At 41.5% G+C, this 15132-nt stretch overlaps 1 protein-coding gene across 3 annotated transcripts in view; it reads right to left on the bottom strand.

Moving 5' to 3' along the window:
• Window positions 1-15132, bottom strand: part of LOC144694556 (metal transporter CNNM4-like) — a 98639-nt gene that overhangs the window by 53025 nt on the left and 30482 nt on the right. For all 3 annotated transcript variants that reach the window (XR_013579773.1, XM_078565123.1, XM_078565122.1), the window contains exon 2: window positions 1328-1471. Coding sequence is in view for 2 of the 3 variants with exons in the window: in XM_078565123.1 (XP_078421249.1) it covers window positions 1328-1471 (144 nt within the window). In the remaining variant the exon portion in view is untranslated. The remainder of the gene's footprint in view (window positions 1-1327; window positions 1472-15132) is intronic.

Here is a 15132-nt window from a genome sequence, read left to right on the forward strand (position 1 = left end):
CTGAATACAATTAACACTAGCTCAATATGATTTCACAAGCAGATGCAAAAGTACTCATAAAACTGGAGAAAAAATAGCACAAGTTCAAGAAACATGACTGGTTATACTCCTAATTAATGTATACTTGAGCTGTCAGGACAACTATGCACAATGATTCTGCATGTGGCCAAATATGCCAAAATCATGCTGTACAAATTTTTTTTGATCCTTTCTGTGTATATGAAAGTACACCAACAGTATATTTGCCACACATTTTCAATTCCTGTAAGCCCCTAGGATGCTCAATATTTTTTAAAAAGCGATGCATCGTGAAAATCCAAAAAGGATCTGTTCCCTAGGGTTGCAAGGGTGCAACTCTTAAAGGAGTTTGGGCAATATAGATTTCGTTTCTTATGTATATTGGCCCACAGCCACTGCCTAATTTAGCACAAAATTGACAATTACATTCAAAAATGGTATGGAAAGTGTATGGGGTCATGTTAGTGCAATTCTGGCAAGATCCTCTTCTAGATTTAAGCAGAGGAAAACTTTAGTCAAAATCTAACTGTACTGTACATAGAATTGGAAGTGGTTGATTCAGGAAAGAATGGTTGAAAAGAAAACTGCACACAGGCAATGCCACTGAAGAAACATGCTGCCATTTCATTAATCATATTAATATTAACAGAGATAAAAACAAAAAGCTAAAAGCTACTGCAGATGCTGGAAATCCAAAACAAAAACAGAATTACCTGGAAAAACTCAGCAGGTCTGGCAGCATCGGTGGAGAAGAAAACAGTTGACGTTTCGAGTCCTCATGACCCTTCGGCAGAACTGAAGTATAGTTAGGAGAGAGGTGAAATATAAGCTGGTCTAAGGTGGGAGGCGGGGGGAGAGAGAAGTTGAGGGTGGGGTGGTTGTGGGGACAAGCAAGCAGTGATAGGAGCAGATAATCAAAAGATGTCACAGACAAAAGGATCAAAGAGGTGTTGAAGGTGGTGATATTATCTTAGATAATATCACCACCTTCAACACCTCTTTGATCCTTTTGTCTGTGACATCTTTTGATTATCTGCTCCTATCACTGCTTGCTTGTCCCCACAACCACCCCACCCTCAACTTCTCTCTCCCCCCGCCCCCCACCTTAGACCAGCTTATATTTCACCTCTCTCCTAACTATACTTCAGTTCTGCCGAAGGGTCATGAGGACTCGAAACGTCAACTGTTTTCTTCTTCACCGATGCTGCCAGACCTGCTCAGTTTTTCCAGGTAATTCTGTTTTTGTTTAATATTAACAGAGTGCGTTGCTTACATCTATCCAGGAGATACTGCAGGAAGCAATACATACTGTAAATGTCTGTTTCATCCAGGATCTCTGACTTTATAATTTCTTCAATGATATCTTCCAATGTGACGATACCCATTATTTCATAGAAAGGATCACATTCCCCTTCATCGTTGACTCTCTGTACTATCGCCAAGTGGGATTTACCTGAGGAGAAATAAACACAGAAAACTCCATTACAACATTTTACTATAGTAAACTGACAATAAACACGATGCAACTGAAAGTTCATTTACAGTTATAATAATATTCAGCTGTGGGATTTATTGCATCAGTCCATAATTCACTAGACAGCAGCATTGCCTCTGCTCCACATTACAGTTATGGAGCAAGAACCTATCACCCTCATTGGCAAGCTCTTTCTTATCTGGCCTTGTGCCTCTTATTTATTACTTAGTACTTTGTAGGAGTTGAAATTCCTTTCAATAAGACTTTCAATCATAAAACCAATGTACCATATGCATATTTCATTAGAATATTCCCAACTCACTCCCCTTTCTTATTTCTCCTGAAGATATTGACTCTTGCTGGGGATATTTACCAAGATAGGTATATGGAGTTAGGTCACAGATCAGCCATGATCCCATTGAATGGTGGAACAGGCTTGAGGTACTAAATGGCCAACTTGTGTTACGTAAACCAGAACTTTGCTATTGCAAACTTTACTTTCAGGGATCTGCTTTTAAGAAGTTTCAGCCCTAATTCAATTTTATGGTTGGTGAGATATCCTCAATAACTATAGTTTCTCTAAACAGCGTCAGTTCCAACAGTATGAATTTTAAAAATCTCAATTTTGTTTTCAAATTCCTCAATGGCCCCGGCCCACCCTAGCTCCGCAACTTCCTCCTATCCTTCAAATCTCCACAATATCTGCATCTTCTAATTCTGACCTCTTGCACATCCGCAATTTTAAGCATTCCATTGGTGGCAATGCCTTCAGGTGCTAAGGCCAAGAGCCCTGGAAACCCCCTCCCTACCTCTTCACCTTTTTATCCTCCTTTAACACATTCTTAAAACCCTACCTCTTTGACCAAGCTTTTGGTCAACTGCCTGAATATCTCTTTATGTGGTTCGGTGTCAAAATTTTGTTTGATAAATCAGTCCTGTGAAGCACGTTCGGATGTTTTACTGAGTTAACGGTGCATATAATGCAAGTTGCTGTTATTTATCTCATCGTTGAAAACATCATTCTTTTCTTAACAAATCTAACAGACACTTCTGTGATTACCGGGTAAAATCCTTCTTAACCCTATAAGCATTATTCTGTGTCACACTGTGAACAACTGGGCCTGATATTGCTGCATCATTCTTTTAAATGGACAGGATGTGCTTACATATTAAATTGATGTCTCTCTATCAGCTCTACTGACACAATGGGTTTTTTGCATGGGTTGAGGGGGGAGGGGCTGCATGGGGGAAATGGGGAAATCAAGAGGATGCAGTGCTGCTAGATTTTCCAGCCTTCCTAGATTGTCTGGGAGCCTCCCAGATTGGGCAATTGGCCTTCCGAACACAGAAGGTAACACAGGAGAACTGTCCCTTCTTTGTGCAATTGGTACATGCTCAGTACCCTGGCTATCATTACCTGCCCCTGCTTCCAGAGTCATGAAACCAAGCAACATGCAGGGATACTGCAATAAACAATTCCACACGGGAATATGGTTTGCCGCACTTTGGGTGAGATTGCATTGGCGGTGTAAGAAACTGCTGCAAAATTTGGAGTGTGCAAGGGAAAAGTTATGGTGGTGGAGGTTTTTTTCGCTGTAATCCCGTAAAAAAATTCTGGTGTTGGTTGATTGCCTGGCTTCAAATATTTTGCAGAAACGGCGAGCATGGTGGTCTCATATGCAATTAACCTATTTAAATGACATCAATGCTTTGGATGGATGTAGGCAAAAGGTGTAGCAAGTGAATGCAATCTCTCCAATCGCGTGTTTTTTCTGAGATGGGGTGGCAGGCATGAAATATTGATCCCCCACTCAAACTATGCCTCCATAAGCGCAACTATGTATTGTAATATATAGCAATTGGGTTCAGGACTATGATCATTGAAAGGGATATAACCGCACAATTGTACTTGTGCAGGTTCACTTCTTTGACGGGCTATTCGGTGTCAACGATCCATCAGTCAGGTTTCCAACCTTCCCAGATTGTCTAAGAATCTCCCATAACAGGCAAATGGACTGTCGGGTGATGCGACTAATCCTTAAATCTTTCTATTTATTTGTGTTTTAAGTTATATTTGGATGGATTTTGCTATAGAAATATGTCATGGTGAGGCTCATTGTTAAAATGTAAAGATGACAACAACCTCCAGTGACCACACATTCACAGTTAAATGTGGAAGCCAGTGAGTGCTGACCAAGTCTAGAGTTTTCCCCGTCAGGTCAGACTTGTGAGGTTTGCTACCGGTATCACTGTAGCTCAGTGCTACCTGTCACAATGGTCGAGTTGTCAGTGATTAAACAGTAGAAGGCAATGGCAAACCACCGCTGAAAATAGACAAGTAAACAGTTCAGGATGGCATCAGCACAAGTAAACACCGATGGCCTAGGCACAGGCTCAGCAAGGGAGGGAATGAGGCCTCCCAGGTTACCATCCAGCAAAATCCTCATATGTACATGCTTGGTAGTATCAAAAGAATAAGGAATGTGGAATGTATGAACAATGAACAGGAAAGGAAAGCTAGAGAGCCTAAAGCAAGAAATGGAATAGGAAAAAATAAACATCCTAAGGTTATGTGAAGAACAGTGGACAGAAGAATGTGATTTCATGAGTGATAAAGTGAGAATGCAATACTCGAGGAGGAGAAAGGAAGTAATGCTAGACGAAGAAGCTGCCAAACATGTGAGTGAAGTGAACTGCAATTCAGATAGGCCGATGCTAGTGAAACTAAAGGGGCAAACAGTGGACATTACCATCATTCAGGTATATATGTCTGCAAATGAACATTCAAATGAGGAAGTTGATGACATAATTGACAAACTAATCTAACAGGTAAAAGTAGGGAAAATCCCAAGATATTCTATAAGTATATCAATGGGAAGAGAATAACCAAGGAAAGAGTAGGGCCCATTAGGGACCAAGGGGGCAATCTATGGGTGGAGTCAGAGGACATCGGTAGAGTGTTGAACGAATGCTTCACATCCGTCTTCACCCAAGAGAATGAGGATGAAGGTATCGAACTCAGGGAGAGAGACTGCGAGGTTCTTGAGCAAATTGATATAGGGAGTGACAAGGTATTGGAGGTGTTGGCAGGCTTAAAAGTGGACAAATCTACAGGTCTGGATGATTTGTGTCCCAGACTGCTGAGGGAGGCAAGGGAGGAGATCTCGGGGGCTCTGACCCAAATTTTTAATTCCTCTCTGGCCACGGGGGAGGTGCCAGAGGACTGGAGAACAACTAATGTCGTTCCACTATTTAAGAAGGGTTGTAGAGATAAGCCAGGGAACTACAGGCCAGTGAGTCTCATGTCAGTGGTAGGGAAACTATTGAAGAAAATTCTGAAGGAGAGTATCTATCTCCACTTGGAGAGGCAAGGTTTGATCAGGGATAGCCAGCATGGCTTTGTCAGAGGGAGGTCATGCCTAACAAATTTGAGTGAATTTTTTGAGGAGGTGACCAGGTGTGTAGATGAAGGTAGTGCAGTTGATGTAGTTTATATGGATTTCAACAAAGCCTTTGACACACCTGGGAGACTTATAAAGAAGGCAAATGCACATGGGATATAGGGTAATTTGATAAGGTGGGTTCAAAATTGGCTTAGTTGTAGGAGACAGAGGATGATGACAGAAGGGTGCTTTAGTGACTGGAAGCCAGTATCCAGTGGCGTACCACAGGATTCTGTGCTGGGTCCCCTATTCTTTGTCATTTATATAAGCGACATAGATGGCTATGTGGGGGTTAGGATTAGTAAGTTTGCAGATGACACAAAGATAGGCCGGGTGGTTAACAGTGAGGTTGAGTGTCTTGGGCTACAGGAAGATAAAGACGGGATGGTCAAATGGGCAGATAAGTGGCAGATGGAATTTAACCCTGAAAAGAGAGAGGTGATACACTTTGGAAGGAGTAATTTGACAAGGAAGTATTCAATGAACGGCATGGCACTAGGAAGTTCTGAGGAATAAAGGGACCAAAGATGCATAGATCTCTGAAGGCGGAGGGGCATGTTAGTAGGGTGGTGAAAAAGGCAAATGGGACACTTGCCTTTATCAATCGAGACATAGATTACAAAAGTAGGGAGGTCATGTTAGAGTTGTATAGAACCTTGGTGAGGCCACAGCTGGAGTACTGTGTGCAGTTCTGGTCGCCACATTATAGGAAGGATGTGATTGCACTGGAGGGGGTGCAGAGGAGATTCACCAGGATGTTGCCTGGGATGAAACATTTAAGTTATGAAGAGAGATTTGATAGACTTGGGTTGTTTTCATTGGAGCAGAGAAGACTGAGGGGCGACCTGATCGAGGTGTACAAGATTATGAGGAGCATGGGCAGGTTGGATAGGGAGCAGCTGTTCCCCTTAGTTGAAGGGTCAGTCACAAGGGGACATAAGTTCAAGGTGAGGGGCAGGAGGTTTGGGGTGGGGTGGTGTGAGGAAAAGCTTTTTTACCCAGAGGGTGGTGATGGTCTGGAATGCGCTGCCTGGGAGGGTGGTGGAGGCGGGTTGCCTCACATCCTTTAAAAAGTACCTGGATGAGCACTTTGCACGTCATAACATTCAAGGCTATGGGCCAAGTGCTGGTAAATGGGATTAAGTAGGTAGGTCAGGTGTTTCTCATGTGTCGGTGCAGACTTGATGGGCCAAAGTGCCTCTTCTGCACTGAGAGATTCTGAGAGTGGGAGAGCTATGTGATTGTTATGGGAGGTTGGCAGAGTCTTGTTGGAGAAGAAAGAGACAACAAAGGAATAGGACCATATGGTCTTGGAAAAAGAAACGAGCAAGGCCAAAAACTGGCAGGTTTTTGCAGAAGAGCAGGACTCATGATAACAAATATATGGTTTAGACATCATAAAAGACGACAGTATACATGGGGCAGAATCTTCTGGCTGGCGTGCGGGTGGCGGAGTCTGCACGCCAGCACTTAAAATGTCGCGCGCTGAAGCTGCGCGAGCATCCCGACATCAGCGCGCGGCATCGCGATATTTCAGTCGGTGGGCACGCTATGCAGCGGGACGCGCGCCCGCCATTAATTAAAGGCCTTGTTAAGGCCATAAACTCACCAATTGACCAGGATTTTGAGGGGCCCGTGCGAACTTCGACTCGGAGCACGGGCCCAACGGGTAGGCGGGTAAACGATTTTTTAACAAACCTCATCCAGTGGCAGGATGAGGTTTGATATCGGATTTAAAAACGTTTAATAAAGGTTTTATGTACTTCATTAACATGTCCCATCTCGTGTGACATTTTCACATGAGGGCATGTTAATAAATTTTTTATTGTTCTATTTTTAATATTTGACAGCCTTTCAGCAATCTCCCTGAGACAACACTTTGCCTCAGGGAGATGTGCGTTCTTTCGCGCACATGCGGGAAAGAGTGCACTCTCGCAGTTGGGGAATGCCCCCCCTCGCCCGCACAGGAACGGCATAGCGCTTCCCGTCGGGCGGCACGCTGGGCAGGCCTTAATTGGCCCGACCACTTAAAATGGTGGCAGGACCCATTTCGGTGGCGGCGATTGGCTGCCCACCTGCCGCTGAGTCGGTCAGGCCCGCCTGCCCATCAAGGGCAAAATTCTGCCCATGGAAAATGTTTGGTGATGCAGGAAGATTTCAACTGGATTATATAATGGTGAGACAAAAATACTAGAATAGTAATAAAAACTCAAACGCTCAGCCGGGAGCCGATTCAGACTCAGATCATAACCTTGTGAAAATGGAAACAGTACCCATGCTGAAGAAGATTCAAGGTAGAATATGCAGAAAACAGTGGAACCTAGAGAGGCTGAAAGAAGCAAATGAAGAAATTGCAAATAAAGTAAGCCAAGCACTAGCTAGAAAAGACAAGGATACCATCAAAATGAATGAGCAATGGAAACAGGTTAAAAAATCTGTCAAGGAAGCAGGGGCAAACAGCATAGGGTTTTTAAGAAGGAAAAGGATCAAGTAACCATCGGTTACGACTGCAATATTGGAAAAAAATTAAAGAAAAAAATGGAAGAATATCAACATTGAAGGCAGCAAGCTGAGATACAGACATTTGATTAAAGAGATAAGAGAAGCAGAAAAGGCACGAGAACAATGAGCAGTATGATATATTCGAAGAACTGGATTGACGAGGAAGGGCAGACCCTTCTGTATGCAAAAGCAAAGGAGATTAGTGGCGCTCAGCATAAAGGACAGAAAACAACAGCAATGGAGAGTAAGGAAGGTGTTTTATTAACAAATCCAGATGAAATAAGAAAAAGGTGGAACGAACATTTTGAAGAACGATATGCAAAAAACGAAAAACCCGAAATGGTTGAGTTAGAAGAGGAGAACATTGATATCAATTTATTGGATCAGAAATACTAGAGAGTGAGATAAGAGCAGCAATAAAATGAGATAAAAACTGGAAACTTAACATCAATGTTTACTAAGCTGTGCAACAGGACATCATGCAGACAATAATAGCCATCCTAAGAAGCCCAAGGCATGCCAATGTTCTGACTTTCGTACAATCAGTCTGATTGACCACGCATCAAAGGTTGTATTGAGAGTTATGACAGAAAGTGAGTGGGAAGGCACAGAACTACACCGGAGATCACCAGTTTGGATTCCAGGGAGGGTGAGGGACAAGGGAAGCAACAACATGATAAGATTAATTAAAATTAATGAGTGAATGCAGTTTAGAGTTTGGACAGGAACAGTATGTTTGTTTTGTAGATATTGAAAAAGTATTCAAAAAGGGTAAACTGGATTAAGTTCTTGACATTGCTGAAAGACACCGGAGATGACTGGAGGGATAGACGACTCATAAGAAATTTGCACATGAGACAAACAGCAACAGTGAGAGTAGTCAATGGGGAGTCAGAACCAAAAGTAATTGGAAGAGGAGTTTGACAAGGGTGTTGTTTATCACCAGTCCTCTTCAATGTCTATGCAGAAGCAATGCTCGAAGAAGTGTTTGAAGACACAGGATCTGGCATTAAGAGTTGGGGGGGTGGTGGTGGGGGGGTGGCAACTGATAACATCAGTTAGACATGCAGATGACAAAGCAATTGTAACAAGCACAAGAAAGATTACAAGAACTTATAGTTAGATTAGTAACAACAGGCATGAACTTTGGAATGAAAGTAAATTTGGTCATGCATATCTCAAAATCACAAGAAATATTCCTATATTATTAGCAGAAAGAGAACTAGAAGAGGTGCAAAAATTCAAGTATTTCAGAAGCATAATGTCTGCACATGGAAGATGCAACAAGGAAATAAGACTATGGATAGCAATGGGAAAGGCTATATTTGGCAAGAAGAGACAGTTGCTAACTGGAAAGCTGACTAAACAACTCAAGAAGTGACTTGTAAAGAGTTTGATTTGGAGTGTTGTTTTGTATGGATGTAAGACCTGGACCTTATGGAAAGCGACCAACTTGCTAAACAGCTTTGAAATGCGGGCTTGAAGGAGAATGGAAAGGATCAACTGGACAGAAAAAATAACAAATGATGAAGTGCTGTGGAGAGTGAATGAACAAAGAAATTTGCTGAACGTAATTAGGAAAAGGCATAGAGTCTGGGTAGGGCACATCTTAAGAGGAAACAAACTTGTAAGAGAAGTAATGGAGGAAAGATTTCAAGGGAAAAGAGGAAGAGAAAGGAAGAGAATATCAATGCTGGATGGCTTGAAAATTGAAAGGAGTTACTGGGAAATGAAAAGAATGGCACAGGTTAGAAAGACATGGAAAGATTACTATGAACCAAGGACCTGCCTTTGGGCAGAGCACACATGATGATGAAGGTGATGATGTGGAGTCTTCAATCTTTCAGACTTGAATTATTGTTGGAGATTTTTTTAAAAGACTCGAAACGTTAACTGTGTTCCTCTCCGCAGATGCTGCCAGACCTGCTGAGTTTTTCCATGTATTTTTATTTTTGTTAAGAAAATAAACAGTTGCTTCTGCTGTTCGCATAGGTCCCAGAGGGCACTGTGCTGAAATGTTTCTCTTATTACACTAAGTTCCAATGCAAAATCCTATTGAAAATCTGCCACAAGAATACTGAATGGCTCATTCACTGCCAAGAGCAAAATCTGGCCCAATGTAATTAAACAAAACAAAAAGGCAAATATTTTATTTAGCACTTGGTGTTACTTAGACATTGAACTAAGGTAAATGCAAAAATTTTGCAAATGGTGGGCACGTTATTTGAAATGTCATGTGATTAGTCACATGGTTAAAAGTCATGTTATCAAATATTACATGATCAAACCTTTAGAAGTTGGACACCTTAATTACAGCATAGAGTTGTTTTTCAGACCGCATCTTCAGTACTCCATGCGGCTTCATGAACAGTTACGGGAAGAATCTTAATGTCCTTCAGAGGATACAGAATCAAGTAACAAAGACGATTCCAAATTAAAATATTAAGAGTGATGTACATTAGGGGGAGGCGGTGGCTTAGTGATATTGTCACTGCACTAGTATTCCAGAGGCCCAAGGTACAGAGGCTCTAGGGACCCGGGTTCAAAACTTCAATTCAATTGCCGATTGTTGTAAAAACCCATCTGGTTCACTAACGTCCTTCAGGTTGTCTCCAGAACCACAGTAATGTGGTCGACTCTTAAATGCCCTCTGAACAAAAGCAATTAGGGGGTGGCAATAAATGCTGGCCTAGCCAGCAATGTCTACATCTCATGAACAAATAGAAAAAAAGGCAACTGATAAAGCCTTAATGGCTCATTGGGAAACAAACTTGTATTTATCTACTGCTCCTCATGTTGAAGAAACAAGCAATAAGATGTAGTAGTGGACACAAAGTATGAAAGAGGAAATAGTCAAAGGCATGATCAACAAAACAATTTTTAGCAGGCTTTTGAAGGGAGCGAAGCAACAAGCCAAAGTGGTTCAAAAAGAATTTCCAATGGAGACTGGATTATCAGCCTCTGACCACGGAGCAGGACAATCAGAGAATCAGAGGAGAATCTGAACTGGTAAATACAGCAGATGGAAAAGGACTCTGTTCAAGTGCAGCAAGACTGTGAAAATACTTGAAGATGAGAACAGGGTCTTTAAGTTGACTCGCTGATGGGTGGAAGCACGTAGAGGTTTACAAACATGACAGTAATTGGTGTTCAGGGCTTGTACGGTCAAGGAAGAGAATTTTGCATTCTGGATTGGCTTACGTTTGTGGAGGGTGGAGGCAGATAAGGAGAGGCACGGAGAATTAGAGTCTCATGGCAACAAAGATCTAGATTAGAGTTTCTGCTGTGGTGGCAGGGAAAAGGTTGGAGAATTAAGCAAACCATGATGTGCAGTGGGATGCAGACTGAATGTGGGGTTAAGATGTTTAGCCTGGAGTCAAACAACGTGATGAGGATCACATCAACAGATTTAGCCTGAGAAAGCAGTGGGTAGGTTGGCTGATGGGAGTTGGAACCAGAGTGGCAGGTTGGAGGCGAAAAGAATGACACTGATTTTGCTGATGTGGAGATGAAGGAAATTCCATCTCCTTCAGGACTTGGCATCAGGCAGGCAATCGCAAAGCACATTCACAGTCTACCAGTCAATAGCTGCAGAGAGATAAAGATGGTGTGGTTGGCATGCACATGGAAACTGACCCCTTGTTTGTAGCAGATAACAGTCAACAGATAGCATGTTGCCGATGAACAGGAGAACATAGTGGATAAAAACCCTGGAGGACACCTGATGTCACATGAGAGGATAGCAGTGTCCATTTAGCAGTTGTTGTCTAACAAACACAGTGTAATAAAATCATGGGTCACTTATGTTACCCTGGCGCAAAGCAGGAAATTGTACGAATGTAGTCCACAATTTTTCATCCATATGTTTTAATAGACGGAAAACTATAGGCCATGAGACACTGTGCTGGGAGAAGGCACGAGGAAAATTAATTCTTATTCACTTCGGTCGTTTTGACAATCTAGTAATTATGCTACCTCCTGATCTGTCGTTAATTTAGCCAGAACTACAACCATCTATGTTCTGAGCTCACTGTGAGAGGGCAGAGCTGCTGAGATTTGTACAAACACAGCACCTGTTTAAGTAGGCACACATTTTAGGCCTCAAAGCCCCATTGTTAATAAACTTGAGAAGTTTAAATTTATATAAGTTTTAATGCATGCATTTACACAGCTTTGAAAAATCAGTGCTTCGAACAAGGAATCTGGCTATGCAGATAAAGCAGAAAATAAAAATTGATATTATGTGGAAGGAATTCTGTTAAAATATGCCTAAAACATAACAATTGCACAGGAGAAAAGTGACAACAAATTGTACTAATTAATCATGCTGCACTGTCCACTAGCATTGCAGTACTTAGCCTCAGGGAGGTGAGTGCACTCTTTAGATAAAAGCAAAAAACTGAGGATGTTGAAAATCCAAAACAAAAACAAAAATACCTGGAAAAACTCGGCAGGTCTGGCAGCATCTGTGGAGAGGAGCACAGTTAACGTTTCGAGTCCGAATGACCCTTCAACAGAACTAAGTAAAAATAGAAGAGAGGTGAAATATAAGCTGGTTTAAGGCGGGGTGGGACAAGTAGAGCTGGCTAGAGGGCCAGTGATAGGTGGAGATAACCAAAAGATGTCACAGACAAAAGGACAAAGAGGTGTTGAAGGTGGTGATATTATCTAAAGAATTAGCACATTCGTGCCCATACACGAAAGAGCGCACTCTTGGCTGAGGGAATCCCCCCCTCCCGCACAGGAAGTGCATTGCGCTTCCTGGCGATGTCACGCTGGATGGGTCTTAATTGGCTCGTCCACGTAAAATGGCGGCGCGCCCCCGATCGGGGGAGGAGGGCCTGCCCATGCCCGCTCCTGCACTCCCTCCCGACGGGGGGGGGAAATTCTTCCCCAAGTCACACACCATCCCAACTTAGAACCTCTTATCTAACCTATCTTGCAAATTCACCACCTAGACTTCAATGATTCAAGAAAGATTATCACCATTTTAAGGGCATTTAGGGACGGGAAATAAATGCTGGCTTTGCTAGAAATGCCAACGTCCTGACAATGAATTTTTTAAAAAAATAAAAATTTATATTATAATATTACTGCTGATAGGGGTTACCCTTATTCAAAAGCAGCACTAGCACATAAACAAAACAGCATGGTGTGTGCCATGGCTTTGAGTATCAATTCAAAGGATTTATTTCTGCAGCACCACTCGAGCCAAAGTAAAATTGGAGACAGATGTTGCATTTTACGATTTTGTCCTAGTTGCAGGCAAAGCAAGCTCTCAGCTCACCCTCACGCATGCTGGGCTCTCAATATTGGCTATAGTGGCTGGTAATGCAGCTTTTGCATCATCGGCCTTCACGGATCCTCTTGTAGCACTGGACAAGGTCTGCAGCCAGAAACTTAAAACCGCAATCGTACCTTTCGGATACATTGCTCCGTGTAATGCTAGACAAGAGAAGCTATTCCGCTGCTGTCAACATCAGTGTTACCAAAAATGAGATTATAATTATTTCTGCGCTGAAACATCGATAAAGTCATCATGCTACTCAATACAGAATTAAGAACATGGTGTGGGAAAAACATCCCATCTCCCAATCCAACATAACGGATTGTGCATTCAGCTCAGTAATGGGTTCAGAACATCTTGTGGCATCTACTTATATCATAAGGGATAATAAGTGTTTGCAGAGAAATGAAAACAAATCCAATTACTTTCTCCTTGTATCAATAAAGCTTCAGTGAAGTTTCAAGCCTCCTCTGTGTGTGTTGGCAACTTTCCTGCAGCTCAGCTGGCAAAAGGGTGTAGTTCTCTCTTCAAATTATGTTTTAGTAACACCACCAAAAACAAACTGGTAATTTGACTCAATGCTGTTTGTTGAACTTTGCTAAATACAAATCAGCTGCCAACCTCTAGAACGGTCAATGTACTTCAAATTAATTAATTATGTTTTGGAGAGATGTGATGACATATAAATTAAAGCCTCCCTTTTTGTAACCCACAGGCTGACATTTAGCTAAGTGAAAGAACATTTTTCCAATATTCTTGCTGCATTTGCCCCATCCACAATAGGCACTGGCGTGCTCTGCAGTTCTCCACATGCAAGTTCAGAGTCATTATTGGCTTGTACTGAGGGGAAATTAATTGCAATTTTCATGCACAGCTCTCCTGTTAACCCACTAAAAAGTGCAAATTTGTTTAAAAAACAAGACTATATGTGTATGTCTAAAGAATAATGTCTTTAAAAGGTAAACTATAGCACACATGCTTAAAATCTTTTTAAAAATAGGACAGGTGGGTAGAACCTTTTCTGGACCACATCTAAGGACAGGAAGAGACTTGCTGGCCTCATAGTGTCTTCTGAAACAGAAAGTTTAACAGAATTTCACAAATGTTTTAAAAACAAATTGGGTTGTACCCACAGTTTGTTCAATTGGGCACAATTAAAATAAATGCTTAAATTAACGTTCAACTTATGAGTAAAATGTATGGATCAATGTGTCTTACTTGGCAGTACTTTGGCTCTCAATTGCAAAGATATGTGGTTCTTGAATCCAAAAAGGTTACTGAAGCCTAATCTTAGACTGACACTCCGGTTCAATGTATATGTATCTTTGGTGGTATTTTCCTTCAAAGGTTGATCAACCAAGTTCCCATCTGCTTTGTTTATCAGCTTTAGCTCAACGATAGCATCCATATCTTTAATCATGGGTTTAAATCAGTGAAGAAATTTGAATACAGTCTAAGCTGACGGTACTGACACAGAGTTGCAACGTCAAAGATGCCATCTTTCAGGTGAGAGCTTAAGTCAAAATCCTGTCTGGCTTCTTGGGTGTACAGCATGGGAATTCTTTCAGTGTCCTGTCGAGTATTTATTCACTACATGACAGAAAAACAGTCATTTGGTCATTCATTTAATTGTTGCTTGTTGGAATTTGATGTGTGCTGGTTTCTAAAAACGATCATAGTGACTGAACTTCAAAAGCACTTCATTGCTGTTCAAAGAGGAGTAGAGTTCTCGGTTTCCAAGTGTCGATCCACAATCTCTTCCCAAACTTGCAGATTGCCTACAGATTTTCTAACCCTCCAGTAAGATTTGAATTTTCACCAAGTAGTTATGATAACTGAGCAAGTTCACAACTACTGTAATCAAGTGCCATCTTACGCAAGTAACTATGGATTATGACAGAGGCATCATTGACTTTTCAGGAAGTTAGGACTGATGACGATGCATTTACCCAGAGAAAATCGTTAGATTATAAATATTTTGATTTTCCCTAGGAACTAAATTTTCACTGACAAAGATAAATGTGCACCAGATGTTATGCTATTATTCAGCCAATTAGAAAGCTTAAAATCAGAGCTTAATTGAACTTACAGCATAATCATTTCATTTAGGGTTTTATGTTTTCCTGAACTTAGCTCAAAAATAAAAATGTGCCTTTACGGTCAAAACGAAACAGCATTTTTAAAATTAAAAAAACTTCAGGATTTTCAGTCTTGTCAGTGAAATGTTTCCACAAAGGACAAAGAAAATATTTTACAGTCTTAACAGTCAGAACGATCTTCACAAAATATAATTTTCAAAGCACTTGACATGCATATTTAGCTGCACTATCACTCTTGAGCCTTTCCCTAACCACCTTCCTCTAAAAAAAAACTTCAGTCAGTAGTCTGTATGTGAGAGAGGTGACTGG

The sequence above is a fragment of the Cetorhinus maximus genome, chromosome 20, assembly GCF_964194155.1.
Source record: "Cetorhinus maximus chromosome 20, sCetMax3.hap1.1, whole genome shotgun sequence".
In the NCBI taxonomy this organism is placed as follows: domain Eukaryota; kingdom Metazoa; phylum Chordata; class Chondrichthyes; order Lamniformes; family Cetorhinidae; genus Cetorhinus; species Cetorhinus maximus.